General features: G+C 40.0%; 1 protein-coding gene across 10 annotated transcripts in view; it reads right to left on the reverse strand.

The window, feature by feature from the left end:
• The window catches only part of NARS2 (asparaginyl-tRNA synthetase 2, mitochondrial), a 132,284-nt gene that overhangs the window by 106,261 nt on the left and 6,511 nt on the right, over positions 1-19,512 (reverse strand). For 8 of the 10 annotated variants that reach the window (XM_068976903.1, XM_068976904.1, XM_068976905.1 and 5 more), the window contains 2 exons: positions 14,319-14,459; positions 7,700-7,780 (listed from right to left, as the gene is read on the reverse strand). In XM_068976903.1, the coding sequence (XP_068833004.1) occupies positions 7,700-7,780; positions 14,319-14,459 (222 nt within the window). The remainder of the gene's footprint in view (positions 1-7,699; positions 7,781-14,318; positions 14,460-19,512) is intronic. The other 2 variants (XM_068976900.1, XM_068976899.1) reach the window with 1 other exon arrangement.

Raw genomic sequence — 19,512 nt, forward strand, 5'->3', positions numbered from 1 at the left:
TTAGCAATGTTAAGTTTTCATATGGTGCAGTGGTAAAGAATCTGCCTGCCAATGCAGTATTCTTGCCTGGAAAATTCCATGGGCAGAGGAGCTGGGTGGGCTACAGATTATAGGGTCGCAAAAATTCAGACATAACTGAGCATGAAAGCATGCATAGTGTTATTCACATTTTATAAGTAGGACGTTGAGAACCGTGGCAGTAAAAAGTAGTCCAAAAACGACTGGCTTTTTCTTCTTCTGGCATGACAGTGTAGGGAGTTGCACAGACCCACTCCTCAGTGAAATCGGTGAAAGTTATAAAATAAAAAACAACAACAACAAAAACCTACCCCCATTCCAGCCTTCTAAAGTCCCTTAAAGTGGTCCTAAGTGCTAATGGCAAATGAAGAAACATGGAACTCAAGAAAATCTACTAGAACTTGGTAAGGACAAGGAACTTTAGTGGTGTCTATAAACGACAATCTTGCTCCCGCCGTTCCCCATCACAGCTAAGCAGGACAGAATCTCCACTCCAGACTGATGCTAAGGACACAGGGTTCTTCTAAACCCCAGCTCTTAGGCAGAGAACTATTTCAGCAGGATGAGCACCATAGCATGCCAGCATTTCTCATCTTGCCCACAGTTACTCAATGCTGAAGCTACACAGAGTGTGAGTGTGGCCGAGAGGTAGCAGCTCCCTTCTTCTGCCCAGTCCCTGCTCCTGGAATGGAGGCTTTACCTTTGGTGAGGAACTGCTAAGAACACTAGACCCAGATTCTCTTGCCCCATCTCAAACCAACGAGGCCTGGGGCTGTAGCCACCACTCAACTGAGCACTCAGCTCCTAAACTGTAATGTCACTTTCAGAGAAGTGTCCATTATTCCTGCCCTCAGCCCTAGAGCCTGATTCACAGAGTCACCAGGGCTAGAAGAAATCATAAACCAGACTTCCAAGTCTCTCTCCAAAGGAACTGACTTCATTAGCAACAGGGTGTAGTTAAGCTCAAACCTAAGGGTTCTCTTAAAAACTGTGGTTGCAGTGATAGGCCACTGGGAAGAAACTGACATTCACTGGAGATAAGGCTGAATAAACTGTAGATCTGCTAGTTTGCAGAAAGAAATGGAAATAGACAGGTAGGAAGAGATCTTTTGGGGGTCAGAATAAATTTCAAAAACTGACCTTAGGAAGCATATCTTTAAAGTTGCCTGAATTTGACTGCAATAGTCTGTGAAGCAACCTATGTCCATGAACACTGTCGAAAACAAAAGAGCAAGCAGGTGTAATTAGTGGAGTTTAAGAGCTGAGTACGGTCTGGGAAAGAAATAGCCAAAAAGAGTCCTGCCAGAATCAATGTTATCCCTGGATGGTAGTGGGCATACCCCAGGCTGTACCCACTGAGGGGCAACACTGAAGACTTCACACTGTGGGGGGTGGGGAAAAGATAGATTTGTGTCTAGAATAAAGAATTCCTATAACTCAACAACAAAAAGACAGATCAGGCAATTAAAAATTGGGCAAAGGACTGAAACAGATATTTCTCAAAAGAAGATATACAAATGGTCAACAGCCACAAAATGATCTTCAACATCCTTAGACATTAGGGAATGGCAGATGGAAGCAACAAGATAACCACTTCCCATCCATCTGGATGGCTATGATCAAACTGAAAATAATCAGCACTGGTGAGAATACAGCAAAAGTGGAATTCTCAGATATCACTGCTGGGAATATAATGTGCTGCAACCACTGCAGGAAATACTTTGGTAGTTCCTCACTAAGTTAGACACAGAGCATAAACATGTGACCCAGCAATCCCACTCCTAGAAATATATTCAAAAGAACTGAAAACAGGTGTTCAAACAGAAATGTTAACATGACTGTTCATAGTATTAATATTTGCAAAAACCAAAGGTGGAAACAACCCAATGAACATCAATGAATGAATGGTTAAACAAAATGTGATATATCCATACAATGGAATATTATTCAGCAATAAAAAAATAAAATTCTGATACAAGTTAACTGAAGGCAGACACAAAAGGCCATGCACTGTATGATTCCATTTATATGAAATATCCAGAAATCCACAGAGACAAGAAGTAGATGTGAGATTACTAGGAACTGGAGGTAAAAGGGAATGAGGAATTTTGGCTACAGAGCTTCTGTTGGGGTGCTGAAAAATTCTGGAACTATATAGCAGTGATGGTTGAACAACACTGTGACTATATGGTATGAACAGCTCATTAAAAATGATTACAGTAATATAGTTTATATTACATAAATACCCACAATAACAATAAAAGCAAAACAATCTAATGCCAAACTTCAGTACACAGTATGAGAGTTCCCACAGTATAAGATTCAGATATAAAACTACACACTTCACAGGTTCCATTTAATAGACTTTCAATTTATTCTTCACTTTTAAAAGTATTTAAATGTATAAATGCTAGACCTGAATACTGTTCCTATTATGTAATATATTACTCCAAGATTTTCTCAGCCTAATTTAATTTCACAATATGTGATTATTCAGCTACCACATTTTGGCATAGAACTATAATTAAAAGCTTAAATATGAATCACATATAAATATAAATTGTATCTTATCAAAAGAAAAAGGCAAACAGAAAATCCACAGTGAAATACCACTTCACACTGTCCGGTATTGCTATAATAAAAAAACAAGAAGAAGAGCAATAATAAATGTTGGCTATACTCAGGAGAAACTGGAACCTTCATACACTGCTGCTGGGAATGTAAAATGACACAGTCACTTTGGAAAATGGTTTGGTGGTCCCTCAAAATATTAAACATAAAGCTACCATGTGATCCAGCAATTCCACCCAAGAGAAATAATATCCAAATGTTTTCACAAGTGTTCACAGTAGCATTAGTCATAATAGCCAAAAGGTAGAAATAATTCAAATATCCATCAATGCCTAAATGGATATATAAAATACTAGACATCTATACAACAGAATACTGCTGCTGCTAAGTCACTTCAGTCGTGTCCGACTCTGTGCGACCCCATAGACGGCAGCCCACCAGGCTCCCCTGTCCCTGGGATTCTCCAGGCAAGAACACTGGAGTGGGTTGCCATTTCTTTCTCCAATGCATGAAAGTGAAAAGTGAAAGTGAAGTCACTCAGTTGTGTCTGACTAGTAGCGACCCCATGGACTACAGCCTACCAGGCTCCTCCGTCCATGGGATTTTCCAGGCAAGAGTACTGGAGTGGATTGCCATTGCCTTCTCTGACAACAGAATACTGGTCAGGTATAAAAAGGAATCAAGTACTGTTGCATGCTACATGTATGCAACTTTGTGCTAAATGAAAAAAACCAGACACAAAAGGCCATATGTAGTATGACTGCATTTATATGAAATACTCCAGAAGAGACAAATCTATACAGAGTGGTTGAGTGGTTACCTAGAGCTTGGGGTGGGAACGAGAGGGACTGCTAATGGGTAGGTAGTAAGTTTCAATATGGGGTGATGTAATGCTCTAAAAGTAAACTGTGAGGATGGCTGCATAGCTCTGCCACTGTACTGAAAACCATGGAACAGTATCCTACACCCTACCTTTATTCTTTATGATTCACCAATATAAATCTTCTAATCTTCCATCCAGAGCCCAGTGAAAACCCCCACACTTATTTCAACTGCTTGACTCCGCACACACTGTTCCCCTACCTAAAATACTCTCCCTAGTGTACAGTAGAGTGGGCTTCCCTGGTAAGCGCAGATGGTAAAGAATATGCCTGCCATGCAAGAGACCCAGGTTTGATCCCTGGGTCAGGAAGATTCCCTGGAGAAGGGACTGACAACCCACCCCAGTATTCTCACCTACAGAATTCCATGGACAGACCATGGGGTCACAAAAAGTCGGACACAAATGAGCAACACACACACACACACACACACACACACACACACGGTACAGTTAATTTACATACTTATTTTGAAGATGTTTCTGATCAAGTCAGTTCTCATGATCCTAATTATCCTCTAGATTTCATACATACCACTTAAAACTGGTAACACTGTAACTTCAAATATATACATAAAGCAGTTCCACCTTACTTCCTATCAATGTTTAGATTTTGCCAGAATCTCTAATTCATGCTTTTAATTTCTTTTATCTTCTCAGAGATAAACTACTCACTGCAGAATCATGAGAATCAAACGTAATTGTGAGAACTCAACTAGGGCTCTAAGACAAAGAGGAAAAAAGTGTACAACCAGGGACTGTTGTAGGATAAGCAGCATTAAGAGTGAACGAACAGAGCCTCTCTGGTGGCCCAGTGGTTAAGAACCCACCTGCCAATGCAAGGGACATGGGTTCACACCCTGGTCCGGGCAGCTCCCACATGCCAAGGACAACTGAGCCTGTGTGCCACAACTACGAAGCCCATGCTCTAGAGCCCATGAGGTGCAACTACTGAGCCTACATGTTGCAACTACTGAAGCCTGAGTGCTCTAGAGCCCAGGCTCTGCACCAAGGGAAGCCACTGTACAAGCCCACACACTGCCACTGGAGAGCAGCCCCCGCTCAACCCAGCTGGAGGGCAGCCCCCGCCCGATCCAGCTGGAGAGCAGCCCCCGCTCAATCCAGCTGGATAGAAGTCCACACAGCAATGCAGGCACAGTGCAGCCAAAAATAAATAACAATTCTTTAAGAAAAAAGTGAATGAAATGCACACTCCTTTCTCTATCAAATCCTGCAAACTCACCTTCTTTACCAACCAGAACTGTGACAACATCTTTATATCATCTCCTTCTCACACTCTGAATAAACAAAGCTAATTCCACTATCTAAAATTCCTCAGCATGGCCCTGAAGAACTATGCACATAGAACACTTATTTGTTTTACTGCTGTTTAGTCACTCAGTTGTGTCTGACTCTCTGTGAGCCCATGGGACTGCAGCACGCCAGGGTCCTCTGTCCATGGGATTTCCCAGGCAAGGATACTGGAGTGGGTTGCCATTTCCTTCCCCAGAGAATCTTCCTGACCCAGGATCAAATGTGAGTCTCCTACACTGGCAGGTGGATTCTTTACCACTGAGCCACCAGGGAAGCCCTCTCATTTATTAAGCTTCAGAAATTCATTTTCCCCTTTCTATATATTTATACTTGCCTTGTGTTGGTTAGAGTCCAAAACACACATGTTCTAATCATTTAGACTTGCCTGGAGGATTTCTCTGGTAGTAAAGCACTTAGCTCCAAATTTATCTTATTTAAGTTTGCTACTCAAATATTTTTTATTTAATTTGGGCCTAATAGTTCCCTTCATACTTGTAAAAACTCCTTTTAAAATTTTTATTTATTTTTTAATTGAAGGATAAATGCTTTACACAATTTTGTTGTTTTCTGTCAAACATCAACATGAATCAGCCATAGGTGTACCTATGTCCCCTCATGTCAGGACAACTTCTTGTAGTGAATACACTGTTCGATTACATGAAGAGAAAGCATCATTACCAACAGTCAGAACATACTGAACCACAGACAGTAGTTTTATACAGGTCCTGTCATTTGATGGAATCACCCAAATGTATAAAGAATTTTGACTTCCCTCAGAGACATAGAAATCAGTGAATAAATACAAAAAGCACCAGTCAACAACATATATTTCTCTTTGTATGCTGTTATACTAACTGGCCAATGATTTTAAACAGGCTGTCTAACTGGCAAGTGAAAGGCTTTCAAGTGCCTACAAGTAAGAAAAACTGGTAACTTTTAAATTTCCTGCAACAAGTGCAGGCTAACAATGCCTGGCCCATAGAAGGAGCTCAAAAAATAATTGCTGAACAAAGGACTGAAATAAAAGCCTTCATGAGGTATAGAGACTAAATCATTTTTCTGAAAAATACATTTTCTAAAGACTCTGAAAAGAGAAAATATTCACATGCATACTTTTCTATTTTAGTTTATCCCTTAAAATAAGAATTATACCCAAAAATGTTAACTGGGGCTTGAATCTGTATAAAAGATATCTTAGAATTTTCATTAATTTCTTCAAATTTCTCTAGCTTATCACTTCACAGTTATCAAAAAGGCAAATAGAGTAGTAAATTTAAATTCCACTCCTTTCACAAAGGAGGCAAGAATATACAATGAGGCAAAGACAACCTCTTCAATAAGTGGTGCTGGGAAGAAAACTGGACAGCTACATGTAAAAGAATGAAATTAGAACACTTCCTAACACCATACACAAAGATAAACTCAAAATGGATTAAAGACCTAAATGTAAGACCAGAAAATATATAACTTTTAGAGGAAAACCTAGGCAGAACACTCAATGACATAAATCAAAGTAAGATCCTCCATGACCCACTTCCTAGAATAATGGAAATAAAAACAAAAGTAAACAAGTGGGACCTAATTAAACTTAAAAGTTTTTACACAGCAAAGGAAACTATAAACAAGGTGAAAAGACAGCCCTCAGAATGGGAGACAGTAATAGTAACTGAAACAACTGACAAAGGATTAACTTCCAAAATAGATAAGCAGCTCATACAACTCAACACCAGAAAAACAACCAACTGAATCAAAAAATGGGGAAAAGACCTAAACATTCATTTCTCCAAAGACATACACATGGCTAACACATGAAAAGATGTTCAACATTCCTCATTATTAGAAGAATGCAAATCAAAACTACAATGAAGGTACCACTTCACACTGGTCAGAATGGCCATCACCAAAAAGTCTACAAACAATAAATGTTGGGGAGGGTGTAGAGAAAAGGGAACCCTCTTGCACTGTTGGTGGGAATGCAAATTGATACAGCCACTATGGAAGACGGTATTGAGATTCCTTAAAAACTAGGAATAAAACCACCATATGAGCGAGCAATCCCACTCCTAGGCATATACCCCGAGGAAACCAAAATAGAAAAAGACACATGTATCCCATTGTTCACTGCAGCACTATTTATAATAGCCAGAACATGGAAGCAACCTAGATGTCCATCGACCGATGAATGGATAAAGCTGTGGTAAATATACACAATGGAATATTACTCAGCCAAAAAAAGTGAATCAGTTCTAATGAAGTGGATGAATCTAGAGCGATTATACAGGGTGAAGTAAGTCAGAAAAAGAAAGATAAATATCGTACATGAATGCATGCATAAATATGGAATCTAGAAGATGGTACCAAGGAATTTATTCGGAGGGCAGCAATGGAGAAAAAGACATAGAGAATAGACTTAGGGACACAGGGAGAGGGGAGGAGAGGGTGAGACGTATGGAGAGAGTAACATGGAAACTGACATTACTGTATGTAAAACAGACAGTCAATGGGAATGTGCTGTAGGTCTCAGGGAACTCAAACGGGCTCTGTATCAACCTAGAGGGGTGGGATGGGAAAAGAAACGGGAGGGAAGTTCAAGAGGGAGGGGACATATGTATACCTATGGCTGATTTACATTGAGGTTTGACAGAAAACAACAAAGTTCTATAAAGCAATTACCCTTCCATTAAAAAAATAAATAAAAATTAACTTCTTTAAGTCATAATGTAAGTAATATAGCTGGTTGCACAGAAAATTAAAGAAGTATGAATTTCCTATGTATGTTTTTTTAAGGATTATTATCAATAAACCTTCAGGTTCTGGTCATGGTCTATCCGTATAACTCTCATTAAATTTAAATCAACTCTCAAATGAAAAATATTAGCAAGCAATATATCCTCCAAAGTGGGATGCACAACTTACTTCAACTTGAAAAAGTTCTCCAGCCCCCTCACAGTCATTGGATGTGATTACTGGAGTATGAATATGCACAAAGCCACTGTCCTGGAAGAAAGAGAGAAACCACTTGTCTCAGTACATCTGTCTGTGAAACAGTTCCAAGAATATACACCTTTTTATATGATTAAAATAGCACTAAGAGAATGTCACATCAAATTTCTCCTTAATCACACAACTAAAACTACTGAAATATCAAATGGAATGTTTATTATGCACAAAAAATATTATTAATAAATCCAAACTAACTTAGACAATATCTAGTCCAACCTCCTCACTTCCAAGATAAGGAACTGAGGCCCAGAGAAATTTAATGAGAGGCCATAGTCACACAACTAGTCAGTGTCAGAGCTGCAACTGGAACCTGGGTGCTCAGGCTGTCTCTTTGGTGCCATTTCTTCTTCTCGCTTCTCCAACATACTGGTAGTGATTTACCACACACTCACTCAGGCTAATGCACCATGATGTTGCCCACATTACTACGGGAATACAAAGTGATCAATATTAAGTTCAATTATTTTGGGATAAGAAATTGTAACAACTATAAAAAGGAAAAAAATTGGGAACCAGGGACTGAAGAAACAAAAGAGCAACACAGGCAGAAATATTATTTAGGAAGTCTACAACTAAACTGCTAGCACAGTGCACTGCACGTGGCGGCGGCAGGAAGATTCTGAGCAGCAAGGAAGATTCTGAGCAGCAAACCTTAAAGCACCCAAGCGATTCTTCCACTCTGAAGTCTGAGACTATCTCCATTAGGGAACCACAAAAGCTGTTACTAGTAAAATTGAAATAACCCAGCAACTTCAAAGTTATACTTTCATTTTGACTATGGATGTAGGTAAAAGGTTACAATCAGCATAAATGTTGCAAGGTAGGGGTGGGAGCAGCTATAGTGAATCTATGTTGCAAAGGCAGAAGAATATGTGTTTAATAGACACATTTTGCTCTTGAAACCAACATAATAAATTCATATATATAAACATCTGCCTGTGTGCTCAGTCACTTCAGTCATGTCCAACTCTTTGCAATCCCTTAGACTGTAGCCCTCCAGGCTCATCTGTCCATGGAATTTTCCCAGCAAGAATACTGGAGTGGGTTGCCACGCCCTCCTCCAGGGAATCTTCCTGACGCAGAGATCAAACCGGCATCTCCTGCACTGCACACAGATTCTTTATAGCCGAGCCACTGGGGAAACTCATACACATCTAATCTCTGCTACATTCTGCCGGTCACGGGCGGAATGTAAAATATGTCAGTGCACTACCAGGGGCCTCCCATATTTGCCCCTTCCTTCCTAATAAGACTGAATTCAAGTACTGTGGCTAGGATACAAAGCATCCAGCCAAGTACTTGCCTTATGAGGTAGAATGATTACATTTTCAAGCTATAAATTAGGAGTCTTAGGAAAAATTCAAATATGTACTTAATCTGAGAACAACATTCGGAGAAGTGCTGCAGAGAGCACATTATAGAGAACAAATGAAACAGAATCAATAACATGACTGCATTAAACTTTTATCTCCCAGGAGCCAAGAATTATGGACATGAATCATTTATTCCACATGAATGCAGGCAACTATGAGCATGAGTGCAGTAAACAAAGAAAGGAAGTGAAAAATCCAAAGGAAATGAGGGTGGCAAGAGGGAGGGGAAACGGAGGAGAAAATTTAACGGCTGAATGTAATTGCCAGAGTTAGAACTGGTCAACTGCTTCGAGAAACAATGCTGTAAATCGTATGGAAATAACTGGATGGGATTTAAAAAAATAAAAATTACTCAAATAATGCTAAACCTCCCAAAAGGCGTCACCAGCTTTTTAAGTCTAAACAGTGCTAGCAAGGCCTATCATATCTAAGACTATAACATTACCACCAAAAGTTATAAAGAAGGTACAAAGGAATAACAAAGGTGAGAACAAAGTCCAAAAATGAGAAAGTGAACAGCAAAGTAGGAAAATAAATAGCAAGGGTACTGTCAGCGGCTGCCTCCAATGGGGTTCCGATGTCAAGTACTTATCCCATCCCACAGCAAAGGGGTTCCTAACGAGAGATACAAATGCCAGAGAAGGGGGCAAAAATAGTGGCCCAATTATTTAGATCTCACCCACCACCTCTAAATATCTAAGTATTTGGACAGATACATATTTCTACGATCAGATATGATAAAACAATGAGTACTTGAAAATTAAAAATTTGTGTACTAAGGCCCATATGAATTACTCAAAGACTCATGGACTGTTTTTAACACACAAAAAACAAGTATCATTATTTAATCAGACTCAACAGAAAAGAAACAGGACAGCAATTGCTGGCCGCAGGCGCACCACTGGCAAACAGTGACAGCAGGAGGAGACCAACCAACAAAACAAAACCCAAAAACACACCCATAAAAAGCAGTCACGGGAACTCAGAGACACAGCAGTCCAGGGTCATTTAACCCAGCGTCAAAGAACACTCCCCACTGTGACAGGCTTTGAGGCACTGCCATGCTGAGAAGGAAACAATCTGATACTCAGAGGAAGAAACTCAACTCACCAAGAAAGGGCAAACGTATTAACATCTTTTCAGGAGCCTAAAGTAACAAACATAGAAACAGCACCCAGTACAGAATAATATATAACTAGAATTTAGTATGTCCTATTAACACTCATACACAAGTGGGTAACATCTTAAAAGGGGAATATCAAGATTATGTTTTCTAGGGCCTTACAATTACAATTAAAAAGTGAATTTTTAAGATTCAAAAGTGCCCATCTTTATAAACATGTCTAACACTGCAAAAATCCACTATTTTTAACCACCTAAAAGATCCCTGGGTTGGGAAGATTCCCTGGAGGAGGGCATGGCAACCCACTCCAGTATTCTTGCCTGGAGAATCCCATGGACAGAGGAGCCCGGCAACCTACAGTCCATGGGGTCACAAAGATCAGACACAACTGAGCGACTAAACACAGCACAAAATGTTTTTTAAATTATACTTTGCTGATTCTTTGATTTCAGAGTTTTATAGTTTTTTCTCTCATGTAAAAATAGTTTATCTGTAAAAACTTCAGATAATAAACAAATGTGTTTAAAAAAAAAAAATGAAATGCATGAATTAGGAAAAGCCCACTTGTTAATGGACTGCCAATACCACCACCTAGTGGCCAGAAATCCATAAAACTTTCAGAATTGAAGCAGGTCCACTGACCAATAGCTGAAGACAAATGGGGGAAAATACTTCTACACCTGAACAAATTTTCTGTTTGTATAGTTCAAGCATTACTGAAAAGCCACATGGGAGCTGTGTGAGAAAGCTTATGACAGTATATGAAAATGCACCTCTTTAAACAATAATGGGATGACACTCTATAATGTGATTTATTTTCCTTTGTTTATTCTTATGCGTTAAAGCCATGCTGTTCTTTAGCTGTCACACCAGAAATTCTCTCTTAAGGAGCTCTGCAAAGAGCGAGAATTTTCTTGTGCTCTATAGCAGGGCTGCATGTGCATGAAGTTGGATGCTGTCCAAGGGAAGGGTATGCTGTCAGACAATCTTCCCAAATGAGCTGGATGTGGAGAAGCGCCTTATGAAAAGTTCCAAAACTACATGGAATAATACTGAACTTTATCTATTGGCTCACTCTTGCCTTTGGAGCCCTTCCATCCACCACATGGGAGGAGGGTCTCATCAATTGACCAACTACATTCCACTGTGGCTTTCCTGGGTTGGGAATAAATGGCTGAAAAGCAAAGCTAAATGCGACACATGTCTTTAGTCATTAGATCAACCTACTTGATCATCAATAATCCTTTAAAATTAGTGCTTACGGTATATAAAATCTCTGTGACCAAGATGGAGAAACAGGAACTAGATTTACCCTCCTGTCTGAAACAATCAAAAAACAAAACAAAAGAATCCACAAGCAAACCACATGGAACGACAGTTTTCAAGACACTGGACATCAGACAACAAAGGAGAGTGCACCCTGAGAGACAGGAAACAAACATAGTGAACCCCTCCAGCAGCCCAGCTTATTGCTTTAAGATTTCCCAGATGACAACAGGAAGCAGGAATAAATAAAGCAGAGCTCAGCAGATTTCCTGAGTTGAAGAGACAGAGCTGAGAGTCTGAGGCCAAAATGGCAGGAATTGACAGGACCAAGTCCCAGAGAGCAGAGAGGTATGCAACAACTCCAGAGACGCACAGAGAGTCACCCTGGAGTGTGGATCAGTATTGTTCAAGTGGAGGAATGATCAGCTCACGCATGTGAGGAGACCATCCAAGGCCAGGGAAAGAACCATCCAAAACGATTAGAGGAAACAGTGCCTATTCCCACAGTCAGGTTGGAAGATCTTGTGATTCACAAGGTACTAGGTAGACTGCTCAGGAAGGCTTTGCCTCAGTAGTGGGGAATAACAGACCTAGACTGAGCACTGCTTCGGATTTACCTGAAAGTCAAAGTGTCAAGTCACTCAGTCGTGTCCGACTCTGTGACCCCATGGACTGCAGCCCACCAGGCTCCACTGTCCATGGAATTCTCCAGGCAAAAATACTGGAATGGGTTGCCATTTCTTCTCCAGGGGATCTTCCCGACCCAGGAGTCACACCCAGGTCTCCTGCATTGCAGGCAGATTCTCTACCATCTAAGCCACCAGGGAAGCCCAGAAAAAAGGCTTCCCTGATTGGGAATTGACCCTGGGCTGCAGCAGTGAGAGTGTCGAATCCTAACCACTAGACTACCAGGGAGCATACAAATTATAAAAGCAAGATCCTTCCAGTAACTTAACTACATACCAGAACAGAACATAAGAAGCTTTATAAATATCCAGCAGCCAGCAAGATAAAATCCACAAGGTCTGGCAACTAATCAAAGATTAGCAGGTATAAGAAGAAACAGGAAAACATCATCTCTAATGAAGAGACTAATCAATTAAAACTGACTCATAACTGACTGACATGTTAGGACATAAAAATGGTTATTAAACCGCTATGAAAACCATACATAGTTTTAACTAAAACTGCTCAATATGTTCAAAAAAGTTAGTAGAGACATGGAAGACCTAAAAAACTAAAATCCCTGATGTCTCCAAAGAAGACATACAGATGGCTAACAAACACATGACAAGATGCTCAACATTGTTCAATATTAGAGAAATGCAAATCAAAACCACAATGAGATATCACCTCTACTGGTCAGAGTGGCCATCATCAAAAAGTCTAAAAACAATAAATGCTGGAGAGGGTGTAGAGAAAAGAAAAAGCTCTTGCACTGTTGGTGAGAATGTAAACTGATACAGCCATTATGGAAGATGGTATTGAGATTCCTTAAAAACTAGGAAAAAAACTACCATATGACCCATCAATCCCACTTCTAGGCATATACCGTGAGGAAACCAAAATTGAAAAAGATACATGTATCCCATTGTTCACTGTAGCACTATTTACAATAGCTAGAACATGGAAGGAACCTAGATGTCCATCAACAGATGAATAGATAAGTTGTGGTACATATACACAATGGAATATTACTTAGCCAAAAAAAAGTGAATCAGTTCTAATAAGGTGGATGAACCTAGAACCTATTACACAGAATGAAGTCAGTCTGAAAGAGAAAGACAAATATCATATTCTAAGACATACACATGGAATCTAGCAACATGGTATGGAAGAACTTATTTACAAGCAGCAAAGGAGAAACGGACATAGAGAACAGACTTATGGACATGGGGAGAGGGGAGGAGAGGGTGAGACGTGTGGCAAGAGTAACGTGGAAACTTACATTACCATATGTAAAATGGAGAGCCAATGGGAATTTGCTATATGGCTCAGGAAATTCAAACAGGGTTCTGTATCAACCTAGAGGGGTAGAATGGGGAGGGAGATGGGAGGGAGGTTCAAAAGGGGGGGGATATATGTATACCTATGGCTTATTCATGTTGAGGTTTGACAGAAAACAACAAAATTCTGTAAAGCAATTATCCTTCAAGTAAAAAATAAATTAAAAAAAATTAAATTAATGATCTGAAAAAAAAAAAGGCCCAAATCAACCACTTATGAAACCTATAATGTATGGGGTGAAAAATGCACTGAACAGGAACAACAACAAATCAGGCAGTGCAGAAGAAAAGGTCAGTAAGCAAAAAAACAAAAAAGACACAGTAAAAGAAACTATCCAAAAGAAACAAACTGGGGGAAAAGAAGATTAAAAAAAAAAAAAAAAAGAACATGAGTGAGCTATGGGAATATCATCATGTGGCCAAATATACACAGGTAACTGAAGTCCCCAAAGGAGAGAGGTAACATAAAAAATATGTGATGAAAAATGACTGAAAATCCTAGTGAAAACTGAAATGTACTAGAAAAGAAATTCAATGAACTCCAGACACAAGAAGCATTAAAAAGCTGTGCCAAGGCACATATTAATCAAGTTGCTCAAAGTTAGTGATAAATAGAAAATTTTAGATCACTCAAAGAAAAAAGTACCACATAATAAAGCATGCTTGGAATAAATAACCAGAAGACTTTTCAGGATACTACACCAGTGTTAAACAATTATTCAACTTCTTCTCCAGAATGAACAGGGAGAAGCAAAGCTCCTTACCTTAAAGAAAGAATGGATAGCTGCTGTGGCTTCACTGCGAACCCTCAGTACAGAACCCAGAACATTAGTCCTACACCTGAGGTGAGGATATTGTCTCAGATATTCCAGAGGATGCCTCTCTTTATATTTAACAGGGAAAGCCTGAAACAACAGGAAAAACAAGTGAGAAGCTAACAAAGATACTGCTTTATAAAATCAGTTTACAGGGCATTTGTTAAACAGCAGTGTTTTAGTATAAAACCAAGAATACACAGAAGAACTCTACAAAAAAGATCTTCACGACCCAGATAATCACAATGGTGTGATCACTCACCTAGAGCCAGACATCCTGGAATGTGAAGTCAAGTGGGCCTTAGAAAGCAGCACTACAAACAAAGCTAGTGGAGGTGATGGAATTCCAGTTGAGCTATTTCAAATCCTGAAAGATGATGCTGTGAAAGTGCTGTCCTCAATATGCCAGTAAATTTGGAAAACTCAGCAGTGGCCACAGTACTAGAAAAGGTCAGTTTTTATTCCAATCCCAAAGAAAGGCAATGCCAAAGAATGCTCAAACTACTGCACAATTGCACTCATCTCACACACTAGTAAAGTACTGCTCAACATTCTCCAAGCCAGGCTTCAGCAATACGTGAACCGTGATCTTCCACATGTTTAAGCTGGTTTTAGAAAAGGAAGAGGAACCAGAGATCAAATTGCCAACATCCGCTGGATCACTGAAAAAGGAAGAGTTCCAGAAAAACATCTATTTCTGCATTATTGACTATGCCAAAGCCTTTGACTGTGTGGATCACAATAAACTGGAAGATTCTTCAAGAGATGGGCATAGCAGACCACCTGACTTGCCTCTTGAGAAACCTATATGCAGGTCAGGAAGCAACAGTTAGAACTGGACATGGAACAACAGACTGGTTCCAAATAAGAAAAGGAGGATGTCAGGCTGCATATTGTCACCCTGCTTATTTAACTTCTATGCAGAGTACATCATGAGAAATGCTGGGCTGGAAGAAGCACAAGCTGGAATCAAGATTGCCAGGAGAAATATCAATAACCTCAGATATGCAGATGATATCACCCTTATGGCAGAAAGTGAAGAGGAACTCAAAAGCCTCTTGATGAAAGTGAAAGAGGAGAGTGAAAAAGTTGGCTTAAAGCTCAACATTCAGAAAACGAAGATCATGGCATTTGGTCCCATCACTTCATGGGAAATAGATGGGTAAACAGTGGAAACAGGGTCAGACTTTTATTTTTGGGGGCTCCAAAATCACTGCAGATGGTGACTGCAGCCATGAAATTAAAAGATGCTTACTCTTTGGAAGGAAAGTTATGACCAACCTAGATAGCATATTCAAAAGCAGAGACATTACTTTGCCAACTGAGGTCCATGTAGTCAAGGCTTTGGTTTTTCCAGTTGGTCATGTATGGATGTGAGAGTTGGACTGTGAAGAAGGCTGAGCGCTGAAGAATTGATGTTTTGAACTGTGGTGTTGGAGAGACTCTTGAGAGTCCCTTGGACTGCCAGGAGATCCAACCAGTCCATTCTGAAGGAGATCAACCCTGGGATTTCTTTGGAAGGAATGATGCTAAAGCTGAAACTCCAGTGCTTTGGCCACCTCATGCGAAGAGCTGACTCATTGGAAAAGACTCTGATGCTGGGAGGGATTGGGGGCAGGAGGAGAAGGGGACGACAGAGGATGAGATGGCTGGATGGCATCACTGACTCGATGGACGTGAGTCTGAGTGAACTCTGGGAGTTGGTGATGGGCAGGGAGGCCTGGCATGCTGTGATACATGGGGGCGCAAAGAGTCAGATACAACTGAGTGACTGAACTGAACTGAAGATGCTTTCCTTCTCGTTTTTTTAACATAACTGAATATGGTGCACATGAACACATTAGTACAAGGGAGTGAAATCAGAGATATGGGTTTGAATCCAGCTCGACTTCGTACTAGCTTTCGGATTTTGGACAAAATTACTTATTATCAGATAGCTAATATGTTACTTACCAAACTTCTATCCATTAGCTATCAATCACTATTTACAAACAGAGATTAGGATATAATCATGCAAAACACTCCTGGAGAAGGAAATAGCAACCCACTTGAGTATTCTAGCCTGGAAAATTCCACAGACAGAGGAGGCTGGCAGGCTACAGTCCACAGGGTTGTGAAGAGTTGGCCACTACTGAGCAAATGCGAAACACTCCACTGTTGGGCACACAGTTTATAATATTGTAGATATTAAAGATTACGTTTTCTACAGCGGTATACACACAGCTGGTACTCAATTTTAAAATCACCATAGCATCTTGAAAGTCCACAAAAACTCATGATCTATTAGCACTACTTATCACCATTTATCAACATGTGCTGCTGTTTCAGAACACAGGGGAGGGTCAACAGCTTTCTGTCATCTAGGGAAGTATATATTCATAAAAATTTTAAAGGAAATTTTGACCCTACCTAGAAAAACTTTCCTAAAAACTATATGACCAAAAACAGTTTCAATAAGAAAGCTAATAGAGAAGTGAAGTAAAAGAGCTACTGTTGCTCAGTTGCTCAGTCGTGCCCAACTCTTTGCAACCCCATGGACTGCAGCACGCCAGGCTTCCCTGTCCTTCACTATCTCCCAGAGTTTGCTCAAAATCATGTCCATTATCAGTGATGCCATCCAACCATCTCATCCTCTGTCACCCCCTTTTCCTTCCCTCTATCTTCCCCAGCATCAGGGTCTTTTCCAATGAGTCAGCTCTTCACATCAGGTGGCCAAAGTATTGGAGTTTCAGCATCAGTCCTTTCAATGAATATTCAGGATTGATTTCTTTTAGGATTGACTGGTTTGATCTCCTTGCTGTCCAAGGGACTCTCAAGAGTCTTCGCCCGCCATAGTTCAAAAGCATCAGTTCTTCGGCACTCAGTCTTCCTTATGGTCCAACTCTCACATCCCTACATGACTACTGGAAAAACCATAGTTTTTCCTTGCACCTTTGTCAGCAAAGTGATACCTCTGCTTTTTAATACACTGTCTAGGCTTGTCATAGCTTTCCTTCCAAAGAGCAAGTGTCTTTTAATTTCATGGCTGCAGTCACCATCTGTAGTGATTTTGCAGCCCAAGAAAATAAAGCCTCTCACTGTTTCCATTGTTTCCCCATCTATTTGGCATGGAGTGATGGGACTGGATACTTTGGTCTTCATTTTTTGAAAGCTGAGTTTTAAGCCAGCTTTTTCACTCTCTTCTTTCACCTTCATTCAAGAGGCTCCTTAGTTGTTCTTTGCTTTCTGCCATAAGAGTGGTGTCATCTGCCTATCTGAGGTTATTGATATTTCTCCCAGCAGTCTTGATTCCAGTGAGTGATTGATCTAGCCTGGTATTTCACATGATGTACTCTGCATATAGGTTAAATAAGCAGGGAGACAATATTCAGCCTTGATGTATTCCTTTCCCAATTTGGAACCAGTCTGTTGTTTCATAGCAGTTCTAACTGTTGCTTCTTGACCTGCATACACCTTTCAGGAGGCACAAAAGGTGGTCTGGGATTCCCATCTCTTGAAGAATTTTCCAGTCTGTTGTGATCCACACAGTCAAAGTGCAGTCAATGAAGCAGATGCTTTCTGGAATTTTCTTGCTTTTTCTATGATCCAACAGATGTTGCCAATTTGATCTCTGGTTCCTCTGCCTTTTCTAAATCTAGGTTGTACATCTGGAAGTCCCCAGTTCACATACTATTTAAGCCTCATTTGAAGGATTTTGAATAGTTCCTTGCTAGTATGTGAAATGAGTGCAAATGGTGGGGTAGTTTGAACATTTTTTGATATTGCCCTTCATTGGGATTGGAATGAAAACTGACCTTTTCCAGTCCTGTGCCCACTGCTGGGTTTTCCGAATTTGTTGCCAGACTGAGTATAGCACTTTAACAGCATCATCTTTTAGGATGTGAAAATCTCAGCTGGAATTCCATCACCTCCACTAGCTCTGCTTATAGTAATGATTCCTAAGGCCCAATTGACTTCACACTCCAGTAATGGTAGCCTATTTTAGAGTTATCTATTCCTTTTAGGCCTGTGCACACACTAAATTGTGACGTATAGAAATAGGTCCCATACCTACGAAAGTGACAATATGGTCAAATTAACAAGAATCTGGGGACTGCTAGCAGGCTGAGTTCCCTAATGTGTGAATACTTACAAATGACACTGAAATGAGGAGGAAGAAGAGGGGAAGGCATCAGTACTCACCAAGGGAAAATAATTTACGAAAAGTAAAACACAGGGCAAATTTTTAATAATGAAACCTCTCTAAAAAGCAAAAATAGTAATGGTTACCATTTTCATTCTTCTGAGTTTCAAATTATTTTCACAGTCTATTTTTCAGACACCTTCATATCTGATTCTTAATTTTAAATGTCAATTAGAACTTCTTAGAATATTGTTCAAAGACTTTTTTTTTAATTGCCTATTTTCTTTCTTCTTTGTTTTTATTTCTTCCAGTTATCCAAAAGAACTAAAAATGAGCTAAAATAATGCTATTTCCCTGTATTTCCTCACTTTTTCTTCATTAAATATTTGAAGATGAGTACAGATAAACCACAGGGGAGTCAAATGGCTAGGACATAAACTTCAGCTATGCCACAACATGACCTAATGCAAGTTATTATGCCTGTTGGGCTTCATTTCCTCCAATTAGAAAATGGATTGATGATAATCTATGAAATTATCCCCTCTAACCTCTTTGTTGCTGTTCAGTTGTTAAGTCATGTCCAACTCTTTGTGACCCCATGAACTGTAGCAGCCAGGCTTCCCTGTCCATCACCATCTCCCAGAGTTTGCTCAAACTCATGTCCATTGAGTCAGTGATGCCATCCAACCATCTCATCCTCTGTTGCCCCCTGCTCCTCCTGCCTTCAATCTTTCCCAGCATCAGAGTCTTTTCCAATGAGTCTGCTCTTTGCATCAGGTGGCCAAAATGTTAGAGCTTTACCATCAGTCCTTCCAATGAATATTTGGGGTTGATTTCCTTTGGGATTGACTGGTTTCATTTCCTTACTGTCCAAGGGATTCTCAAGAGTTTATAACCTCTTTATCAATCTATAAATAAAAAGCTACCACCACTCCAGTATTCTTTTTTTTTTTAACACTACAGTATTCTTGCCTGGAAAATCCAATGGACAGAGCAGTCTGGCGGGCTACAGTTCATGGA

This window comes from Capricornis sumatraensis, chromosome 8 (genome assembly GCF_032405125.1).
Source record: "Capricornis sumatraensis isolate serow.1 chromosome 8, serow.2, whole genome shotgun sequence".
NCBI classification, from domain to species: Eukaryota; Metazoa; Chordata; class Mammalia; order Artiodactyla; family Bovidae; genus Capricornis; species Capricornis sumatraensis.